The 17,924-nt window shown below is 44.9% G+C and overlaps 1 protein-coding gene across 1 annotated transcript in view; it reads right to left on the minus strand.

The window, feature by feature from the left end:
* Positions 1-17,924, minus strand: part of LOC121948672 (titin) — a 200,011-nt gene that overhangs the window by 164,044 nt on the left and 18,043 nt on the right. Inside the window, exons 8-33 of the mRNA XM_088083830.1 lie at positions 14,614-14,676; positions 14,271-14,529; positions 13,619-13,688; positions 13,340-13,531; positions 12,293-12,435; positions 11,964-12,109; positions 11,248-11,475; positions 10,924-11,165; positions 10,608-10,840; positions 10,352-10,516; positions 10,074-10,242; positions 8,213-9,909; positions 7,842-8,120; positions 7,244-7,510; positions 6,476-6,748; positions 6,123-6,386; positions 5,249-5,509; positions 4,893-5,153; positions 3,721-3,984; positions 3,331-3,591; positions 2,936-3,196; positions 2,563-2,823; positions 2,169-2,310; positions 1,869-2,037; positions 1,078-1,309; positions 16-300 (exon numbers count right to left, since the gene is read on the minus strand). Coding sequence (XP_087939956.1) covers positions 16-300; positions 1,078-1,309; positions 1,869-2,037; positions 2,169-2,310; positions 2,563-2,823; positions 2,936-3,196; positions 3,331-3,591; positions 3,721-3,984; positions 4,893-5,153; positions 5,249-5,509; positions 6,123-6,386; positions 6,476-6,748; positions 7,244-7,510; positions 7,842-8,120; positions 8,213-9,909; positions 10,074-10,242; positions 10,352-10,516; positions 10,608-10,840; positions 10,924-11,165; positions 11,248-11,475; positions 11,964-12,109; positions 12,293-12,435; positions 13,340-13,531; positions 13,619-13,688; positions 14,271-14,529; positions 14,614-14,676 — 7,087 coding nt within the window. The remainder of the gene's footprint in view (positions 1-15; positions 301-1,077; positions 1,310-1,868; positions 2,038-2,168; positions 2,311-2,562; positions 2,824-2,935; positions 3,197-3,330; positions 3,592-3,720; positions 3,985-4,892; positions 5,154-5,248; positions 5,510-6,122; positions 6,387-6,475; positions 6,749-7,243; positions 7,511-7,841; positions 8,121-8,212; positions 9,910-10,073; positions 10,243-10,351; positions 10,517-10,607; positions 10,841-10,923; positions 11,166-11,247; positions 11,476-11,963; positions 12,110-12,292; positions 12,436-13,339; positions 13,532-13,618; positions 13,689-14,270; positions 14,530-14,613; positions 14,677-17,924) is intronic.

Consider the following 17,924-nt stretch of genomic DNA (forward strand, 5'->3'; position numbering starts at 1 on the left):
AACCTGAGAACGTACCTTCCACCGTGAGAGGGGCGGAGCTTGTGGCCTCTCCATAGTCATTCTTGGCCTCGCAGCTGTAGACGGCGGCGTCCTCGGGGAAGACCTCGAGCAGCAGCAGCGTGTGCTCGTCTCCGTCGTGGAGGAACTTGCACTTGTAGCTGGTGGACAGAAGCTGCGAGTCTTTGTACCAGGACACCTGAGGCTGCGGGAGGCCGCTCACCTGCACGCCGAAGCGGACCGATCTACCTGACATCACCGTCTGCGGCTGCATCGGTCGCACCACCTGAGGAGGCTCCGGCACTGAACGCACACAGCACAAACATCAGGGTCAGAAACAGATCAGATCACACGGCGGCCAAAATCTGGCTCCGAAAATGTAGCTGAGAAAGTGCTGAGGCTCCAAGCTGCTCTGACAGAGGACAGCTCAGTCCTCTCGCTCCTTCACACTGAACTGACCTCAGTCACACCGTTTCCATTTCTTAAATCAGAAAACAGTTCGGAAATTAGAGAAAATGTTTGACCCTTTAAACTGAAGCTAATTGGCTTGATTACTTTCAAAAATATGTGAAAAAAGCAATGATCAACGAAGAAAGAAGAAATCACCCAAAAATTAGAAAGAATAAGAAAGTCACCAGGAAGTTAGTAAATGAACAAAAAAAAGGAAAATTTGCTCATTGCCTTTCCCTCCGTGTTACTGGTGCGTAAACCGGGGGTGGTTGTTTGTACACTAGTTGTGAATAAATTTGGGGAATTTGTTGAAATGATATAAAAATTAAAAATATAAGTTAAAAGAAAAAAGTCCTTTTTGAACACTGCACTTTTGTTTTCTTCGTCTATAATATGTTTTAATTTTTGGTTTAAAATAAAGTAATTTATTGTTTCATTCATTCATTGTTAAAAATAGTCACACCAAATTGTTCAGAGTTTAAAGGTTTAAATTCTTGTGAAAGTCGTCTGAAAGCATCCTGAGAAAAAGTGCTGTCTTCAGGTATCAAAGGCGTTTTCTGCTCTGCGTGGACAGACGGTGAGTGCAGTGACAGTGTTTGATGAGCGGAGGGCGATCGGCGGGTCTCTTACGTCTGACGTGCAGGTTCATGGCGCTCTGGTTCTTGCCGGCTAAGAAGGTGTACTCGCCGGCGTCGCTCCTGTAGGTCTCGGAGATGGTGAGGCGGTGCAGCTTCCTGATGGTGGCGTAGTTGAAGCGCTCCTCCACAGAAAACTGGATCTCCACCCCATTCCTCATCCAGCGACCCTCCACGTCGTCCTCGTTCACCTCGAACTCGAAGGTCGCTCTTTGTTTTTCAACAACCTGCAAAAACAGATGAGAGGTCGGTCGAATGCCGGGAAGTTAGATTCAAGGATTTCCAAGGAATTCTTGGCAAAATCTTACCGGTAAGACATTTTATTTTCAACAGATTGCTCTTTTGTTTTTGTTTTTTAATCTGAATGAAAATTAAAGTAAAATATCAGATTTTTTCCTGTTTTGCGTAAAATTCTGTAAACTTTATTCTTGTAATATTACAAATTTGTTCTCATAAAATTACAACTTAATTCTTGCAATATTACAAGTTTATTCTCATAATATTGCTGCCTTTTTCTCAAAATATTATGACTTTTTTTCATTATATGATGACTTCTTTCTTTAAAAAAAACACTTTATTCTCGTAATATTATGACTATTCTCAAAATCTAATTTTTTCTTTAACATGGCCCTCATCCTCTGTCGTAAAAAACACTGAAAAAATGCCTGTTTTTTTTTTTATATATATATTATGAATCTGAAGTCACTAAAGAAAATCTCCAAGCTTATAGCTGACTTTTGAATAATAGAGGCAAACATGCGTCCGTAGATAAGTAAATGAACTCACAGTGATGTGCCTGCTCGCAGGCTCTGAGATTTTGATGTCCCGTCCCTCCACTCCCAGGGTGCCCTTGGACATGCTGGACCCGGCCACGGCGGTGTATTCTCCGGTGTCAGACAGGCGGACTGACGGCAGAACCAGACGGTGCACGAACTTATCCGAGCTCATTTTATATCTGCAAGAGAAACAGATGGTAACAGGAAGTTAGCCGAGAGATTTTCATAATTTTTTAGGTTTTATCAGTGAATTATTTTAATTTTTGATGATGTGTAAAAGCTTTCCAGTGTGTTTGAGCGGCTGCTGTACCTGTCAGACATCTCCAGCTCCTGACCATCCTTCATCCACATCACCTGGATGTTGGGCTCAGAAACCTCACATTCAAAAGTGGCTCTCTTCTTCTCTGTGATCTTCAGGTCCTTCAGGTGTTTGGTGAATTCAACCACACGAGCTACAGCGGGAAAAAAAACAGAAATAAATGAGCCTGCGTGTGTCCGTATGTTTGACCCTCGTGAGTCAGACGGTTCTCGGGGAGGTTCTTGAGTTCTTGTGTGGTTCTGGTGATTGTGGCTCTCCCTTTATGTTGGGACTGTTGGGTCAAAGAGGCCGCGGGCTCAGACAGACTCACCGGTCGGCCCACAGGAAGTTGAAGAGACCAAACCAGAGCAAAAAGAAAACAGATGAACTACTGAGTAATTCTCACCCTCCACGTAGAGTTTGGCTGAGGTGACTGCGGAGCCGGCCATGAAGGTGTACTCGGCGCTGTCTCCAAAGTGGACGTTCCTGATGCTCAGTGTGTGAGTGAGCTGTTTGCAGCGAGCCTGGCACCTGTCTGTGGACCGGATCTCCACACCGTTCTTCAGCCATTTGTACGTGATCCCCTCGTAGTTGATGTTCACCTCAAACGTCACCATGTCTTTCTCCTGAGCGTTCAGGTTCTGCAGCATCGTTGTGATGAGGACGGCTGCAAAACAAGATCACTAAAACTGTCAGACACATTTCGGACAGCAGCGTAGATAAACAGTCAGAACACACACGGAAAAATAATGCAACAGCAGCTAAAAGGACAAGCTTACGGTTCACGGTGAGCGTAGCGGAGACTCGGTCGTTCCCGCAGACGAAGGTGTACTCGGCCGAGTCGTCCCTGCTGGTGTTCATGATCTTCAGCTGGTGCAGTTTGCCCTGAACCACGATCCTGAACTTCTCGCTCATCTCGATCTCCACGCCGTCCTTCAGCCACGTGGACGGCACGTTGAAGTGAGAAACCTCACACTCGAACGTGGCCACCTGCGTCTCGGGAACCTGGACACTCTTCAGGGGTTTGGTGACTCGCAGGGCTGAGGGGACAATGTGAGGAGGACAATTTTTCAACATGTTTAATCCAGACATGAACATGCAGCTCCACACGGAGGGTCAGTGCGCCGCCAAAACTTGTGCAGAGGGAGACATGCTATGAAGACGTTTGACTTACACTCGACGAAGAGGCGAGCGCTGCACTGCAGGTGTCCCACCACCACGGTGTACTCTCCCTCTTTGCTGGTGTCCACGTCCTGGACGATCAGCTTGTGGGTCTTCTTTTCAGACAGTATCCTGTAGTTCTCGTTGGGCCTCAGCTCCGTGTTGTTGAACATCCAATTCACTGGGATGTTGTCCTCAGAGACGGCCACCTCAAACACGGCAGTTGCGCCCAGCAGTGATGTCACGTCCTTTGGCTTCTTCAGGATCTTGATGGCTGAGAGGAAAATATTTTATAGTTTATCATCTGACTGTTTTCTCTGGAACTTTACTTCTGGTCACTTTTGGGTTTTTATTTTTACAAGCTAAAGCATCTTAAATCTTGCATTGTTCAGCAGTGGCTTACTTTCAACATTGAGCCTGGCGTTCGCAGACAGTTTTCCCAGTTTGAAGGAGTAAACGGACTCGTCCTGCACGGTGCAGTTCTTGATTTTCAGGGTGTGGACCGTGCCTTCGATGGTGATCTCGTATTTATTGCTGGGCTGGATCTCAACTCCATTCTTGATCCACTGTGCTCCCCTGACATCCTCGTGGGTCAGCTCCAGGCTGAACACGGCCTCCTGAGTCTGGACCACGTTCAGGTTTCTCAGGGTCTTCTTGATCTTTACAGCTGAGGATACAAATATTAATTAATTCCTGCAGTCACCGCTATGGACAGATATTTACCAGCAAACCAAATCTGAATAAAGTACATCTCATTTTGTATTTAATAATTTTGAAGAAATTCTTCAACCCTTTGAGAAATATTCTGGTTAGCCAGCCTGCCGTCTCTGCGTGTCAAAGACATGTTTGATTTAACAGAAGACAAACAGCTTCCATCATTGCCAACGCAAAGGCACGAAAAAAAAAGATTTACTGTAGATCAAACTTTTACAACAGAGGCCTGGGGCCACGTTAAAGAAAAAAATCTTGGATGTAATCATATTACGAAAATAAAGTTGTAATTTCGAGAAAATTTGTAATCTTACGAGTAAAAAAACGCATGCATTTATGAGAATAAAATTAGAATATCACAAGATTAAAATTGTACATTTACGAGAAAAAGTAGTAATTTTAAGAGATTAAACTCGTAATTTTATGAAAAATAAAGTCGCAGATTGAGACCCAAGCGGCGGGTATCATGGTGAGATAGCCTTATGTTTTCAACATTTTCTCTCATTTGATCTCTAATTTTGATTCATTTCATCCATCACATCTGATCATTTATTTATACTTTTCCCTTTTTTCATTCCATTTTACTCTCCGGTCTAAATCTGTGCCTTCATTTCTCATACATTAATGAGTTTAATCTCATAATATCATACTTTTTTATTCTCGTAATATTGTGACTTTATTCTTGAATCTTTTTTTTCTTTAATACGGTCCTAATCCACTGTCTTTCATCATGAGATATATAATTTTGTATAATGAAAAACATGAAATTAATTTTCACTTCCTCAAATATCCGTCCTTCAGAGGCTCCTTGATAAGAAATCAATCAGGCTATCAGCATCTTTCTTTCCTAAAATCTGGACCTACCCTCCACTTTCAGGGTGGCTGAGGTCTTGGAGGTGGCGACCTGGTAGGAGTACTCTCCGACGTCGGTGGCTTTGGTGATGATGATGACGAGGCGTCTGACGGCGCCATTCACCTCGCTGATTGTGTTCTCATTGAAGTCAACGGGGTGACCGTCCTTCAGCCACCTGCCCTCGGCGGCGGGGTTGGCTACTTCACACTCCAGCACGGCGGTCTGGGAGTCGGCCACCACCAAATCATGCAGGGGCTTCTTGATAGCGCCACCTGGTGAAAGAAGACAGTCCGTTAATGCTAAGTACAGTCAGTGCTAAAATTGCTGACACTGCGGAATAATCTGGTCAAAACGTAGCTCGTCTTACCTTCTACGGTGAGTAAAGCAGTGCACATCTTCTCGCCGGCAGCAAACATGTACTCGCCCTCTTCATCCTTCATTGAGTTCATGACAGTCAGGGTGTGGTGCTTGTTCTTGGACTCCATCTTGTACTTGGTGCTGGCTTTGATGGGCTGCCTCTTGAAGGTCCAGAATGCGTCGATGCCCGGGTGAGAAACCTCCACTTCGAACGTGACATGCTCAGACTCGGAGCACTGCTTGTCCTTCATTGGTTTCACAATATGGACGGCTGTTGAGACGGAACAAAAGGAAGGCAATTTAGTCTCTCATATTCACAGCGACAAATATTAACAGTCGAAAAGATCAGCTTTGTCTTGATTCATTAAACATTGACCCTTTCCTTCAGGGATAATGTCTTTATTAAAGTGTCCAGCAGATGGAGCTGTTTGATTCAGCTGCTTTGATTCAGCTCCTGCACACTGACTGTTCGGTTCAGACAAAACTGTGAAGTCATATCATGTCAATGCACATAAGTATAAAATACAAATGCAAATATGCTGGAGTTAGCCAGACTGATCATTTTTATCATCGAGAAAGAAAAAACAAACAATACAATTCATACAAAGGAGAAAAGTGCAGTGACAGAAGCAATGTAAAGAGTGCATGGCATAAAGTGCAACATTCAGTATGTGTTGGTTGCGTGCATGTATCAGGGATCACTAAATAAAGAGACAAGGAGCTATAATTCATATAATTCCATAATTCAGAAACAGTGCATAAGAAGAATCCAGATAAACTGATGGTCTCCTGCCGCCTGCAGTCTGAATAATTAACATTCATGTGACTGAAAACATAAATGTTGTTGGTGTGTAAATCGTACATCAACACTTGCTTAAACTTACTCTGAACAGAAAATCTGCAGCTGGTGTCGACTCGGCCAACCACCAGCTTATACTGTCCTTCATCTGAGGCGAAGGTCCTGTTGAAGACCAGGCGCTGCTTGGCTCCCTTCGCCACCATCTGGACTCGTTCGCTGGGTGTCAGCAGTTTGTCGTTGTGGTACCATTTGACCGAGCTGACGTCCTGAGCAGAGATCTTGGCCTCCAGGACAGCCTTGGTGCCTTCAACGGCACTAATGTCCTTCAGAGGGATTAAGATGCCAATTGCTGCAACACAACATGAAATGTTTTTGTTGGTAACATTTTAGTTTGAAGTACGACATCCTTTGGAAGAGTGACTATGTAAGGTGTCTTACTCTGAATGACCAGCTTTGCAGAAGTTGAAATCGCATGATCAGGAACCACAAAGGAGTATGTTCCAAAGTCGTCCTTGTTGGTGTCTTCAATCAGAAGTTTGTGGATCTGTTTGTCAATCACAATGTGCACACGGTTTGAGGCCTGGACTGGCTGCCCGTTCTTCATCCAGGATCCCTCAACGCTCTCCTGGGAGAACTTGACCTCCAGCTGAGCGATGTCGCCCTCGCAGACGGTCAGGTCCGTCAGAGGCTGCATCAGGGTCACTGGACGCACTGAATCATCAAGACAAACGTGTTAGGCACTGGATACAACCAGAGTACAAGTCAGACTGGTGCTCCCTGGAGGTTGCAGGATTCTTGACAGCCCAAAGCAGGAAATTTGTAAATGGAGCAAACAACAAAATGAATTATCAGCATTTTAAAACATTTAGATTATGAGGTATGTTGTGGTGCTACAAGAGCGGACATCTGCAAAGTCTGGCATGTCCAAAAGGCTTCCAACATCGTCCCCCTCCCACCATCTCCTTTCACCCCAGACACATCTGAGAGAGTTTCCAGAGTATCCACACCAGGTCTGCTGGACTGTAACAGCCTCTTTTCACAAGCCGTTAGGACTCTGAATACTCACAGAATGAGCTGTGATTCAAAATTTCACAGAATTCTCACTGGAAGTCAAAATGTCTTTCTTTGGAATATATTTTTGGTTGGATCGATTGGCCCCAAAATGACTAAAAAAGTTAAAAAATTGTAGTCACTTTCATTACTCACATTTCATCTTCAGTGAGGCACTTGTCTTGAACTCGCCCACTTTGAAGGTGTATTTTCCCTGGTCCTCCTTCTTGACGTCTTTGACAGACAGGGTATGTCTTCCACGGCGGGAGGACATGACGTATTTACTGCTGGGAGACAGCATCTTTTCTCCAAAGAACCAGCTGCCTTCAGTGTCCTCACGAGACACGACACACTCAAACTCTCCAGTGTACGTCTCAGGGACCTCTGTGCTCTCCAGCTGCTTCAGGATCTCCAGAGGGGCTCCTGGTGATCACAGAATACAGCAGGTACGTCAGGGACCACGTGACACAGTGATCCTCTGCAGACCACTTGAGCAAACTTGAGAAAATGTGCTTTATTCAAAGAAGTTCCTTCATAAAAAGACTTAACATTTTCTGCCTGACTAGAGAGACTTAGAGGAAACTTTTTCAGTTTTTTATAGAAGTGAACCTCAAACCTTGGAACCAGATGTTCAAAAATGTAATGCAGATGTGTAGTTACAGATGTGTAGCCTCATGTGTTCATCATCTCTGAATAAAAGCTTAATGTTTAGGCACTGTCCTCTCTGACTGTGGACTGCTGTTAACTAACTCACCTTCAACGTTGAGCTTGGCAGTTGTGCTGATGTCTTCGTCTACAATCATGCAGGTGAATTCTGCGTCATCCCTCATGTCAATTATCAGCACAGACAGGAAGTGAACCTTTCTGTCAGAGTGCATCCTGTATTTGTCTCCGGAGAAGATCTCCCTGTTGTTCTTTAGCCATTTGACTTTGACAAAAGGCTCATTGGTTTCACACTCAAAGGTGGCCATGGTGTCCTTCTCTTTTGCGTTGACGTCCTCCAGCTTCTGTGTGAAGGTGATGACTTGCTTTGCTGCAAAAACAACAACAAAACCTTTAATAGAAAAACACACAATTCTCGTGCAGAATTATTTGTAAGTTGCAGATAGTCATGGATTGTGTTACCTTGGACCAGCAGGAAAGCATGGCTTGAAGTCTCTCCGGCTTTGCTCACAGCTTTGACCATGATACTTGCTGAGTCCTCAGCTCTGACGTTTCTGATCACCAGTTCACACACATGATCCTCAGGCCAGTACCAGTGAATGCGGTCAGTCTTCTCCAGTTGAACACCATTCTTGAACCACTGGCACTCAGGATCGGGTCTACCGACAACCCGGACTCTGAATTTGACTTCGTCGCCCTGTGCGACTGTCTGGCTGGTAATACGCTCCAGGATCTTTGGAGCCTCCATGCTGGCTGAAAGTTTCACCCTCTCTGGTTTTAGAGGTTTAGCTGTGAGTTTGCGGCGCTCCTCCTCCTTCTTCTTCTCTGCCTCCTCCTTCTCCTTAGCGTGGTGAAGCAGCTCCTCCTTAGTCTTCTTCAGCAGATCCTCGTAGGACTCGTCCCTCTTACGGGACTTAAGCTCCACCGCAGTGATGGACTCATAGTAACCTTCCTCTGTCCTGCGCTTGAACTTGCTCCGCAGCTCCTCTGTCTCCTCCGTTGCTTTCTCGTGGACAATCCTCTGAGCCTTCTTGAGCTTGACAACCTCTTTCAGCTGAGAGTCCTCTGAGGGTTTCTCAGCCTTCACCACCTCGAATTGTGTTTTTCCAGGTTCAGGTGCAGCCTCAACTGCCTTACCCTCTGGAGCGCGGCGCAGATGAGTTCTGAAGTCTTCTTTCTGTTTAATCTCCAGCTTCACGGTGTGTTCAGCTGAACCCAGGTTGTTGTCAGCCACCACTTTGACCTCTCCTGAATCGTAGGATTTGATTTCGGTGATCTCTAGATAGTAAATACCATCATAGCGAAGTCTGTATCTCTTGCTCTTACGGATGAGTTGTCCGTTGAGGTACCAGTTAACCTTTGGTGCAGGATAACCAGTCACTCTGCAGCGGAATCGAGCTGTTTCGCCCTCCAGCACGCTTGCTGGTTCTGGAAGTAGGACAATCTCAGGTTTAATTTTCTCAGTTTCTTCTTCAGCAGTGACTCCTGCAGGTCCTCCCTCGTGAGCTATGCGCTCGATCTCGTCCATTCTGTGTGCTCCCTTCCTGCCTTCAGGAAGCTGTGTTTCCTCAACAAGGCCCTTCTCATCCTTAACGACCAGTGTGGCCGAGGTCTGGTCGACTCCAAACTTGTTCGAGGCTCTGCAGGTGATAACGCCGCTATCTCTGGCGTAAGCAACTTCATAGTCCAGACTGCAGTAACCAAATTCATTGACCATGCGCAACCTGTTGGCAGCTTCCAGGGGTTTGCCGTCATGCAGCCACTCCACCACCATGTTGGGGTCACCGATAGGGGTCAGTCTGCACTCAAAATGAGCTGGACCGAAGCGCTTCATTCTGATAGACGTCAGCTTCTTCTTGAACTGAGGTTTCTGTTGCTTCTCTTTGTCGAAGAGGTCGCCCTCCTCCCACTGCTCTTGACCATATCGCAGGTGAAGAGGCTCCACCTCTGGAGGAGCGATCTCTTTGGCCTTGTAGGTTCCTTTGGGAATAATAAGCTTCCTCTCTGGTTCAGGTTCAACATAGTCCACCTCAACATTGACTCTGCAGCGAGTGGTGTCCCTGCCAGCCTTGTTGATGGCTGTTGCGGTGTACCAGGCACTGTCTGAGCCAGCTGCTGAGGGAATCTGGAACTTGGCCTCTCCTCTGGTTCCTTCCACCCTGGAAGATGGATATGTCATAACTTTAACATTTCCGTCTTAACTAAAATGTAGAAGTACACTTTCTTTGACAAATACTTTGGAATGGGTTCTTGAAACGTTAGTCTTTAGGGTCATGGAAAAAAAAATCTACTTTATTTAATATAGAATCCAAATCAAACATACCTGATGTTTGGGTGCTTGTGTGGGGTGATAATGTCACTGTTTTTCAGCCAGACGATGTCAGGCAGCGGGTTTCCGATGGCTTTGACAGCCAACTCGACCAGAGTGCCCTGCTTAACACTGATGTTCTTCAGCTTTTCAGTGAATTGGGGGCGTACCAACGTTTCTTTAGCTGAAAAAGACAGAAAACAAATGACCAGGAAACCTTAAAGTGAATAAACTCTATAAGTTTCAAAAACGCCCAGAGTTAACAGAATGTCTGAGATGAACTGCAATCTTACCGTCAACAGTAAGAGTGATGGAGATTGATGACCGTCCAGCTCTGTTCTGAGCGACGACCGTCCACTCTCCGGAGTCGTGTGGCATGGCTGGGACAATGATCAGGGACTGGGTACCATCCTCTTTCACTACTATCTTGTGTGTGTAGTCACTAACCACTTGTTGTCCTAAGGAAGCAATGTACAGATTTTGGTTATTGTGAGGCCTACAAATCTTCTCAAGAACACCTTAACAAAGATTTACTAACAGTGTACTCACCATTGTGAAACCAGTAAGTGTCAGGCATCGGTCTGCCGACAACCTTCAGGTCAAATCTGGCAGTTTGCCCCTCAGAGCATCTACATGAGGAAGGCTTCATCACAAAAACGGGCTTGTAGAGTCTTTCCAGCTGAGCCTCGTCTGTCTCATCCAGACGGCGGGCCGGAGAGCGTCCAGGAGAACGGCTGGAAGAGCGTCCAGGTGAGCGGCTCAAAGAGCGAGGAGATGTGGACCTGAGAGAGAAGCAGAGTTGTTGGTTTCCAGGTGTCCACAGATCTACACTTTAGAAGTACTTTTTGGTCATCTGAGACATTACCTGATCCTCTGCATGGCTGGCTGAGGGGTGTATCTCTGAGGTGTCCCACTTCCGGACGGCTCTACATAGAGCTTCCCAGAGCTGACGGCATTTCCCTTCATGTTGGAGGCGAAGGCGGTGTACACGCCCTCATCCTCTGGTGTAACCACAGGCAGACGAAGGCTGGCACGCCCATCCTGAAGAACTTCCATCTGGTAACGATCGCCAGGCTTGATGCGCTGTCCGTCTTTGTACCAAGCAATCTAGCAGAAGACAAAATGCCAATGTAAAATCCCTTCAGATGCAGATTTGCATTAGACTTTTTATTTCTTCAGTATTCACTACCTTTGGGAGTGGCATTCCACCCATCTTGCAGTGGAAAGTAACGCCCATTCCCTCCATGATCCTGTAGTTTTTGACGGGAGTGTCAAAGGCGGGCTGCACGGCCTCGGTGGGGTCAGCGGTCACCATCAACTCTCCGTCTTCTGTCACAATCTCTCTGTAGGTAATCTTCATAATGCGGAGTTCGATCTCCTGGATGATCCTCAACTCAATGGCAGACAAATGGAATTCCTGCAGGTGAGACAAAATATGGTCGTGACTTGTTCAGAGTTCTTGACAGTGATTTTGTTGTTTCATTGGTGACTGTCAGTCAATAGCTAATGGTTGGTTGGTTGGATGTTAAAATATTGGCAAAGCCCTGGTTGTCAAGCCAAGTCAGTAAGTGTTTGGGCCAAGAATGGAGTTTTTGCAAATTATTGGAATACTTTGAAATATTTCCACTGTTCAAACTAAAAACTCAACCCTGAACACATTAAATATATGAAAGTATTTCTATTATTGCTACAACTTGCTTCCCTAATTTCTATCTATTTATCTACATGGTCGACTGTCCTCATTGATGGCAGACAACTCAAAGGTTCTCGGGGGGCTGGAGTTCAGACTATGGCCCCCACAGTCCTCTACTAGAGGGTCAATTAAGTTCCAAGGTACCATGAAATATTTACATTTTCCAAAACTGCTACAAGAGAACCTCCAACCATGTCTAAAGGTGCTCCTACCTGCCCAGATATAACAGTGGTGGTCATCTGCTCCATCGTCGTAACAACAACAGGGGGAACATCTGCCACTTTGGGCTCCTGCACCGCGGCTGTCACTTCAGTCTTAAAGGCTGCTTCCTGTGTCTTCATGTAGGCTTCATATTCTTCTGTTAGCAAAACAAAGCATTAAGTGTTACAGAAGTTCAGGCAAACCCTGACATCAGGGAAGAGACAGTTTTCTGAAGTAAAGTCTTTGCAAACAGAGCTTCTTTCCTTCATATCTTTTACTTTTGCTCTCCAGTCTGACTTCATTGTGATGTTAGATTTCATTGATGCAGATGCTTGTGTACCTTCCTCCAGCAGACTGGCGGAGGCTGAAACCTCTCCCTGTGGGTTCTTGACAAAAACAGAGTATTCTCCGGCGTCATCAGCAAAGGTCATGGAGATCTCCAACTTGCATTCTCCAGTCTCCTTCTTGTAGGCAACTTTGTATCTGATGGACATCAGAGAGAACAGAGCATGTGAAGGCTATTCAGTGATGAATAGTGCCTCCTAGAGGATGAAGTATTCATTACTGACAAAATCTAAACAAACTTTATTCAGATGATTTATTTTCTCCTAAAGTTTTGCCAGAAATAGAGCTCAAGTTGTTGACTGACTGTTTCAGTATAAATTATGTGAATAATTGGGGATATTGTAATATGACATGCATCTGTTTCTATTATTGCTGTGCCTCTCTCCCCCCTCTCCCCCTCTCTCTCTTTTTCTTTCCTTTTTTGCTATGATTGTATTTCATTTGTTATTTACGACATCTATCACTCGTCTGTCCGTCCTGGAAGAGGGATCCCTCACTATCCTCTACCGCTCTTCCTGAGGTTTCTTCCTCTTTTTTTCCCCATTACAGGGGTTCTTTTCGGGAGTTTCTCCTCAGGTGATGTGAGGGTCTAAGGGCAGAGGGCTGTCGTACACTGTACGACAGCCCTCTGAGGCAAACCATGTTTTGTGATAATGGGCTCTATAAATAAAACTGACTTGACTTGACTTGACTTGATCTTTCCAGTGTTTAAAGATAATGATTTGCGGCGTGCTCTGAAACCTTGATCACAGGTTTCCAAAGTGTCTCCAGTGTGTCGAGAGTGCACATATTCTGTTTTAGCTAGTTTTATATACATTGAGTAAAATATTCAAACTCAGGACTTCATGTTGTCAAGGTCACACATTATATTTGTCCAGTATATCATTTACGACACATTGCCCCAAAATTTAGGTCAGTCACAGACTCAGGGACAGCAGAGACATTGGGTTTACAGTAAGAGGTACATCCAAAAAAAAAAAGAAAACACCTAAATCTTTGGGAATCTTTCTCTGGGGACATCACAACCAGATACATCACATACCTGTATCCAGTTGTCAGCGGCACGCCGCTCTTCTTCCAGATGACGTGTGGTTTGGGGCTTCCCCCGACCTGGCATTCAAACACCACACTTCCTCCCTCCACCAGCTTCTGGACGGTCGGTTTCTTGATGAAGAAGGGAGCGGCGGCCGCAGCGTCTGATTCGACCACCTCCTCTTTGGCTTCTTCCGTGACTCTGAAAATACAAATCTCTCTTTAAGATCACCAGGACTGAACTGTACCGCTGTCTTTATATCTCAACTATTAATTTGACTGAACTCACAGTTTTGCAGCAGTTTCAACATGTTCAGTAATGGCAGCGACTTCCTCTCTGCTCTCGATGTCCTCAGACACTGGAGGACAGACAGATGGTTAATCTCAGGCAGGAGGCACCAAGATGAACAGGAAAGATTCCCAGTACAAATAAAATATAGATAAAAGGATAAAATATGAAGTGAAAACAGAGGAGGACCCACAATAGAGGTCTCCCAGAGGTCATTAAATTCAGAGGGACATTAAAAGCAGCTCAAAGCAAGGCTGATTTTGGACTTCATAAAACTTTTTAAATGCCACTCAGAATTAAGTTTAAGACCAATTTTCTAATAACCAGAGTTGAAGGACAATTTTATTTTATCCAAATCTTTATTTTAACATGAAACATTACTTTTTTATCAAGTGAAAAGGGTTGTCCGTGGTAAATGTAAAAAAAAAAAAAAGCAACCCTTTTAAGGAGTAAAACACATGGAAGACAATGGACATAGACTACATTATCGCAAGAGTATCTGTTTTGTTTACCAACCAATTAACCAATTAAGGTCTAATTTTTAGATTAATGAATCCAGTGGCTTTTAAGACGAGCATCGACTGGAACCCTGATGTGAGGGACAAGATGCAAACCAAGTGATGTTCGGTTGATGGATGATTTTTCTACTCACCCTGGACAAGCAGGTAGCAAGAGGTGCTGACAGTTCCCGCCTCATTTGTGGCGGTGCAGGTGAAGCGTCCGCTGTCTTCGGCGAATGCCTCGCGGATCACCAGCTGGGCGAATCCGTTCACATAACTGATCTGGAAGTCAATGGAGCTCTCGATCTTGTAGTCCTCTCTGAACCACATGATGGTGGGCGTGGGGTTACCGCTGATCTGGCACTCCAGGCTCACCGACTCGCCCTCCGTCACATTTGTGTTCTTCAAGCCCTGCAGACAAAACACAACACTTAGAAAATGTCCCACGGGGTGTGAATATGTTTAGAGGTTTTGAGGAGAACAAAAGCAACTCACCGACACCAGTGTGGCCGGGACGACGGCGCCACCTGCTGAAGGTATGGCTGCTGCCTCCACCACCTGTCAGACAAACACTGGTTTGTTAGCGCTACAATTTAACAAAAGATGCTCCTAAAATCGACGACATGGACACAACAGAGCAAACACACCCTGGACAAGACTTTCAACTCAAAGTTGACAACCAGCATATGAAGGAGACACAGCATGGACAGATGGAGAGGAGGCCGGACGGGCTCAAGAGGTGAGAATGAGGTTGTCAATAGCATTGATGAGCATGTTAAAGTTTTGATTAGAGGGGAAAAAAAATCTTTGATTTTCACACAAATCAAGAAAACCTGACCTCTAAAGATCTAGACTAAAGGTCAACGAGTAGATCTCTTTGTGTGCAAGGTTGTCCACATTCCACATCATGTGATTGGAGCGGTCCTAAAAACGTAAAAAGCCATTAAAGTCCAAAGGATTCAAGCTCCGGGGAGCTCGAGAGAAAAATCCTGACCCATAGATTTAATGTCGTGCATAAAAAGTGGCCAGAAGATGGTGCTAGAATAACAGTCGCAGGGGTCATTTAAATATGAGGAATAATCATCAGGAGATCATGAATATACACAGCAGCAGTCATGATATTCTCCACTGTAGATTTGGAGTCAGGGCGTCTTCAAGTCTTGAATTTAAGGCTTTTCAAGACCAGTTCAAGATCATTTTAAACCAGATTTAGACTGTTTTTTTTTTGACAAATCATCCTGTGCCAAGGCAGGTTTTTACAGGAATATTGTTCTAAGAGTGAGATAGATTATTCTACATTTCACCATCAGGTGAGAGAATTAGTTTCAGTGGCAGATTAAATATTTGTAACATCAGAAATGTGACTTTCACACAGAAGAGTTCTACTCACTTTGACAAAAAGATATTTAAAGATGGATTAACTAAATTTTATCAAATGTAAGTGGCAATTAAGAACTCACAAATTTTAATTCAAGGCCTTTTAATGACTTTTAAGGCATAATATTTATAAAATTAAATGTATGACTTTGTCAGGACCTGCAGACACCCTGTTTTGTGATGTCTTTGTTTTGAAGAAACATTGATCCGTTACTGCTGGTTTGGACCACACAGAGATGATCTGACCTTCATATACTCATCAGGTTTTCTTGTCCTGTTCAGATCCAGCCCACTAAACCAGATTACAAACCTGGGCTCCCCAGTCCTCATAAACGCCCCCTGAGACCACCCCCGTCTGTAACTCAGTGCTTAAATGATATTTCTCTGTCGGGCCCTTGAACGGAGGGGGGATGGGCTCCAGCGTCTCTCTGGTCTCCGCCATAGAGCGGGACGGAGTGGGAGACTTGACGGGCTTGATGATCTTTCTCGCGGCAGCGGAGGATGAAGATAACTCTTTCTGCAGCGTGGCCATCGCAGAGCCGGCGATGGAAACCTGACCGACCCAAAGAGGAGGAACCAGCATCAATGAAATGTGTTGGTTTTTTTTACAGTTTGTGTTAAACCACAGCAGAGGAAGAGATCTACGCACGTTAGTCTGATTAAAGCGACCAGAGGAGGAAATCAGGGGGATTTTTAATCAAAATATTAATAGGAAGGTTCTGGAGCATGTTTACTGATTATTGGGGTCAAGAGGTTAAAGGTGAATTCATTTTGTTATTTTAAAGACATTCTTACAATTTCTGCACTACACTTCACAACAGGTCTGCATTTCAGGCAAGCAGTAACCAATGACTGATGGCTAAACAGCGCCTGTCCAATCAGAGCTCAGCAACACTAACTCGTCACAGCTGTCACTGTCCAATCAGAGCTCAGCAACACTAACTCGTCACAGCTGTCACTGTCCAATCAGAGCTCAGCAACACTAACTCGTCACAGCTGTCACTGTCCAATCAGAGCTCAGCAACACTAACTCGTCACAGCTGTCACATTTTGGATTTCTTCGTGTTGAAGAGGGACATGTACTCTGCTCTGTCATAAACTGTTAACATCCTCAAACTAACTGCTTACAATGTAGCCTGGCATCACTTCAGGCCAACATCTGACTTCAGTGCTCTGTGGCATTAAAAAAACATAAGTACAAGGCAATGAGCAACTTCACAAGACACGGCCGAGGCTGAGAAAGAAGCTCAGCTCAGGACTGAACATCCACTGTGTGGGAGTTGGTCCTGAATGTCAGATTTCAAATGTATCAGGACAATTTGACCCACAGGACTTTTTTTTAACCAGCTCAGGAGTTAAATGGCTGATGAGCTGGTGAGCTCAGGTAATACCGTCTGTCAGGTACAGAGCTCGTCTCAGGAGCAGACACTTCAAGGCCGATCATCAACAGTAACTAAAGGGGGGTGGGCGGAGTGAGGGGTCAGTGGACGCTTTCATGACTACAGTTTATTTCGTAATTTCAAACACTGTTCCTTAGTCCACATGTTGTCTCCACATGTTTTCTCTGGGCAAGAGTTCCCTTTAGCCCACACAGGTTGGTTTGTACTGCTTGCCTGAAGTTGCCTCTCTTACCTCAGAGCTAGGCTCGTGTTTTGGGACAGAAACTTTAGAAACTGTGAAATGTGGAACTGGGGACGGAGTGAGACCAGTGTCCACATGGACGGAGATGTCCGTCGCTCTCTGAATCTGGAGTAACCAACAGAGTTCACAACTCAGAGTTACAACTCAGGAAGATCTCAAGAATTAATATATGTATTAATATATAAATGTTAATGTCTTCAACAGTACCTTATTACTACAAGTACTGAAAATAATGGTATAATTATCAAGATATTTGTCCCTTCAGATTGACCTTTTTAGAGTCATTATCTTAAAGCACTGCCAAGTAATTTGTAATTACAAGAAATTTAATCACAAAAACATATTTTTATTCAAACCCGGGAATCAATATCATGATCATGGACATCTGGGAGTCTTTAATTTTCTTTGGACACCTGGGATTTACGGTTGACTCTGTGGACACCTGGGGGTCATTATTGGATAGACTGTATTATTTTGTTGAATCTTAAATTGTTTGTTGAACCCTAAAAATCATTTGACAGTGCAGCAGAAAAGATTCTGATATAAAGATGTTGATCTGATCTTTTGGTCAAATTTCCTGATAATGTCACCATTCCTTCGCTCTGGAGGCCCGGCTGACCTGAGGCGGCGGGGTCGGTTCAGGTGTAACCTCCTGAGCAGTGGTGAGCATTTGCCCAGCCTGCGCTCTTGTTGTTGTCCAGCTGGCTTGATACTGTTGATCTGCAGCCGCGGCGGCGGCGGCCTGCCTGAACTCTGCCTCTACAGCCTCCTCCTCTTCAGCCGGACTG

Source organism: Plectropomus leopardus, chromosome 10, assembly GCF_026936395.1.
Source record: "Plectropomus leopardus strain MGB_pleo_1.0 chromosome 10, ASM2693639v1, whole genome shotgun sequence".
In the NCBI taxonomy this organism is placed as follows: Eukaryota; Metazoa; Chordata; class Actinopteri; order Perciformes; family Serranidae; genus Plectropomus; species Plectropomus leopardus.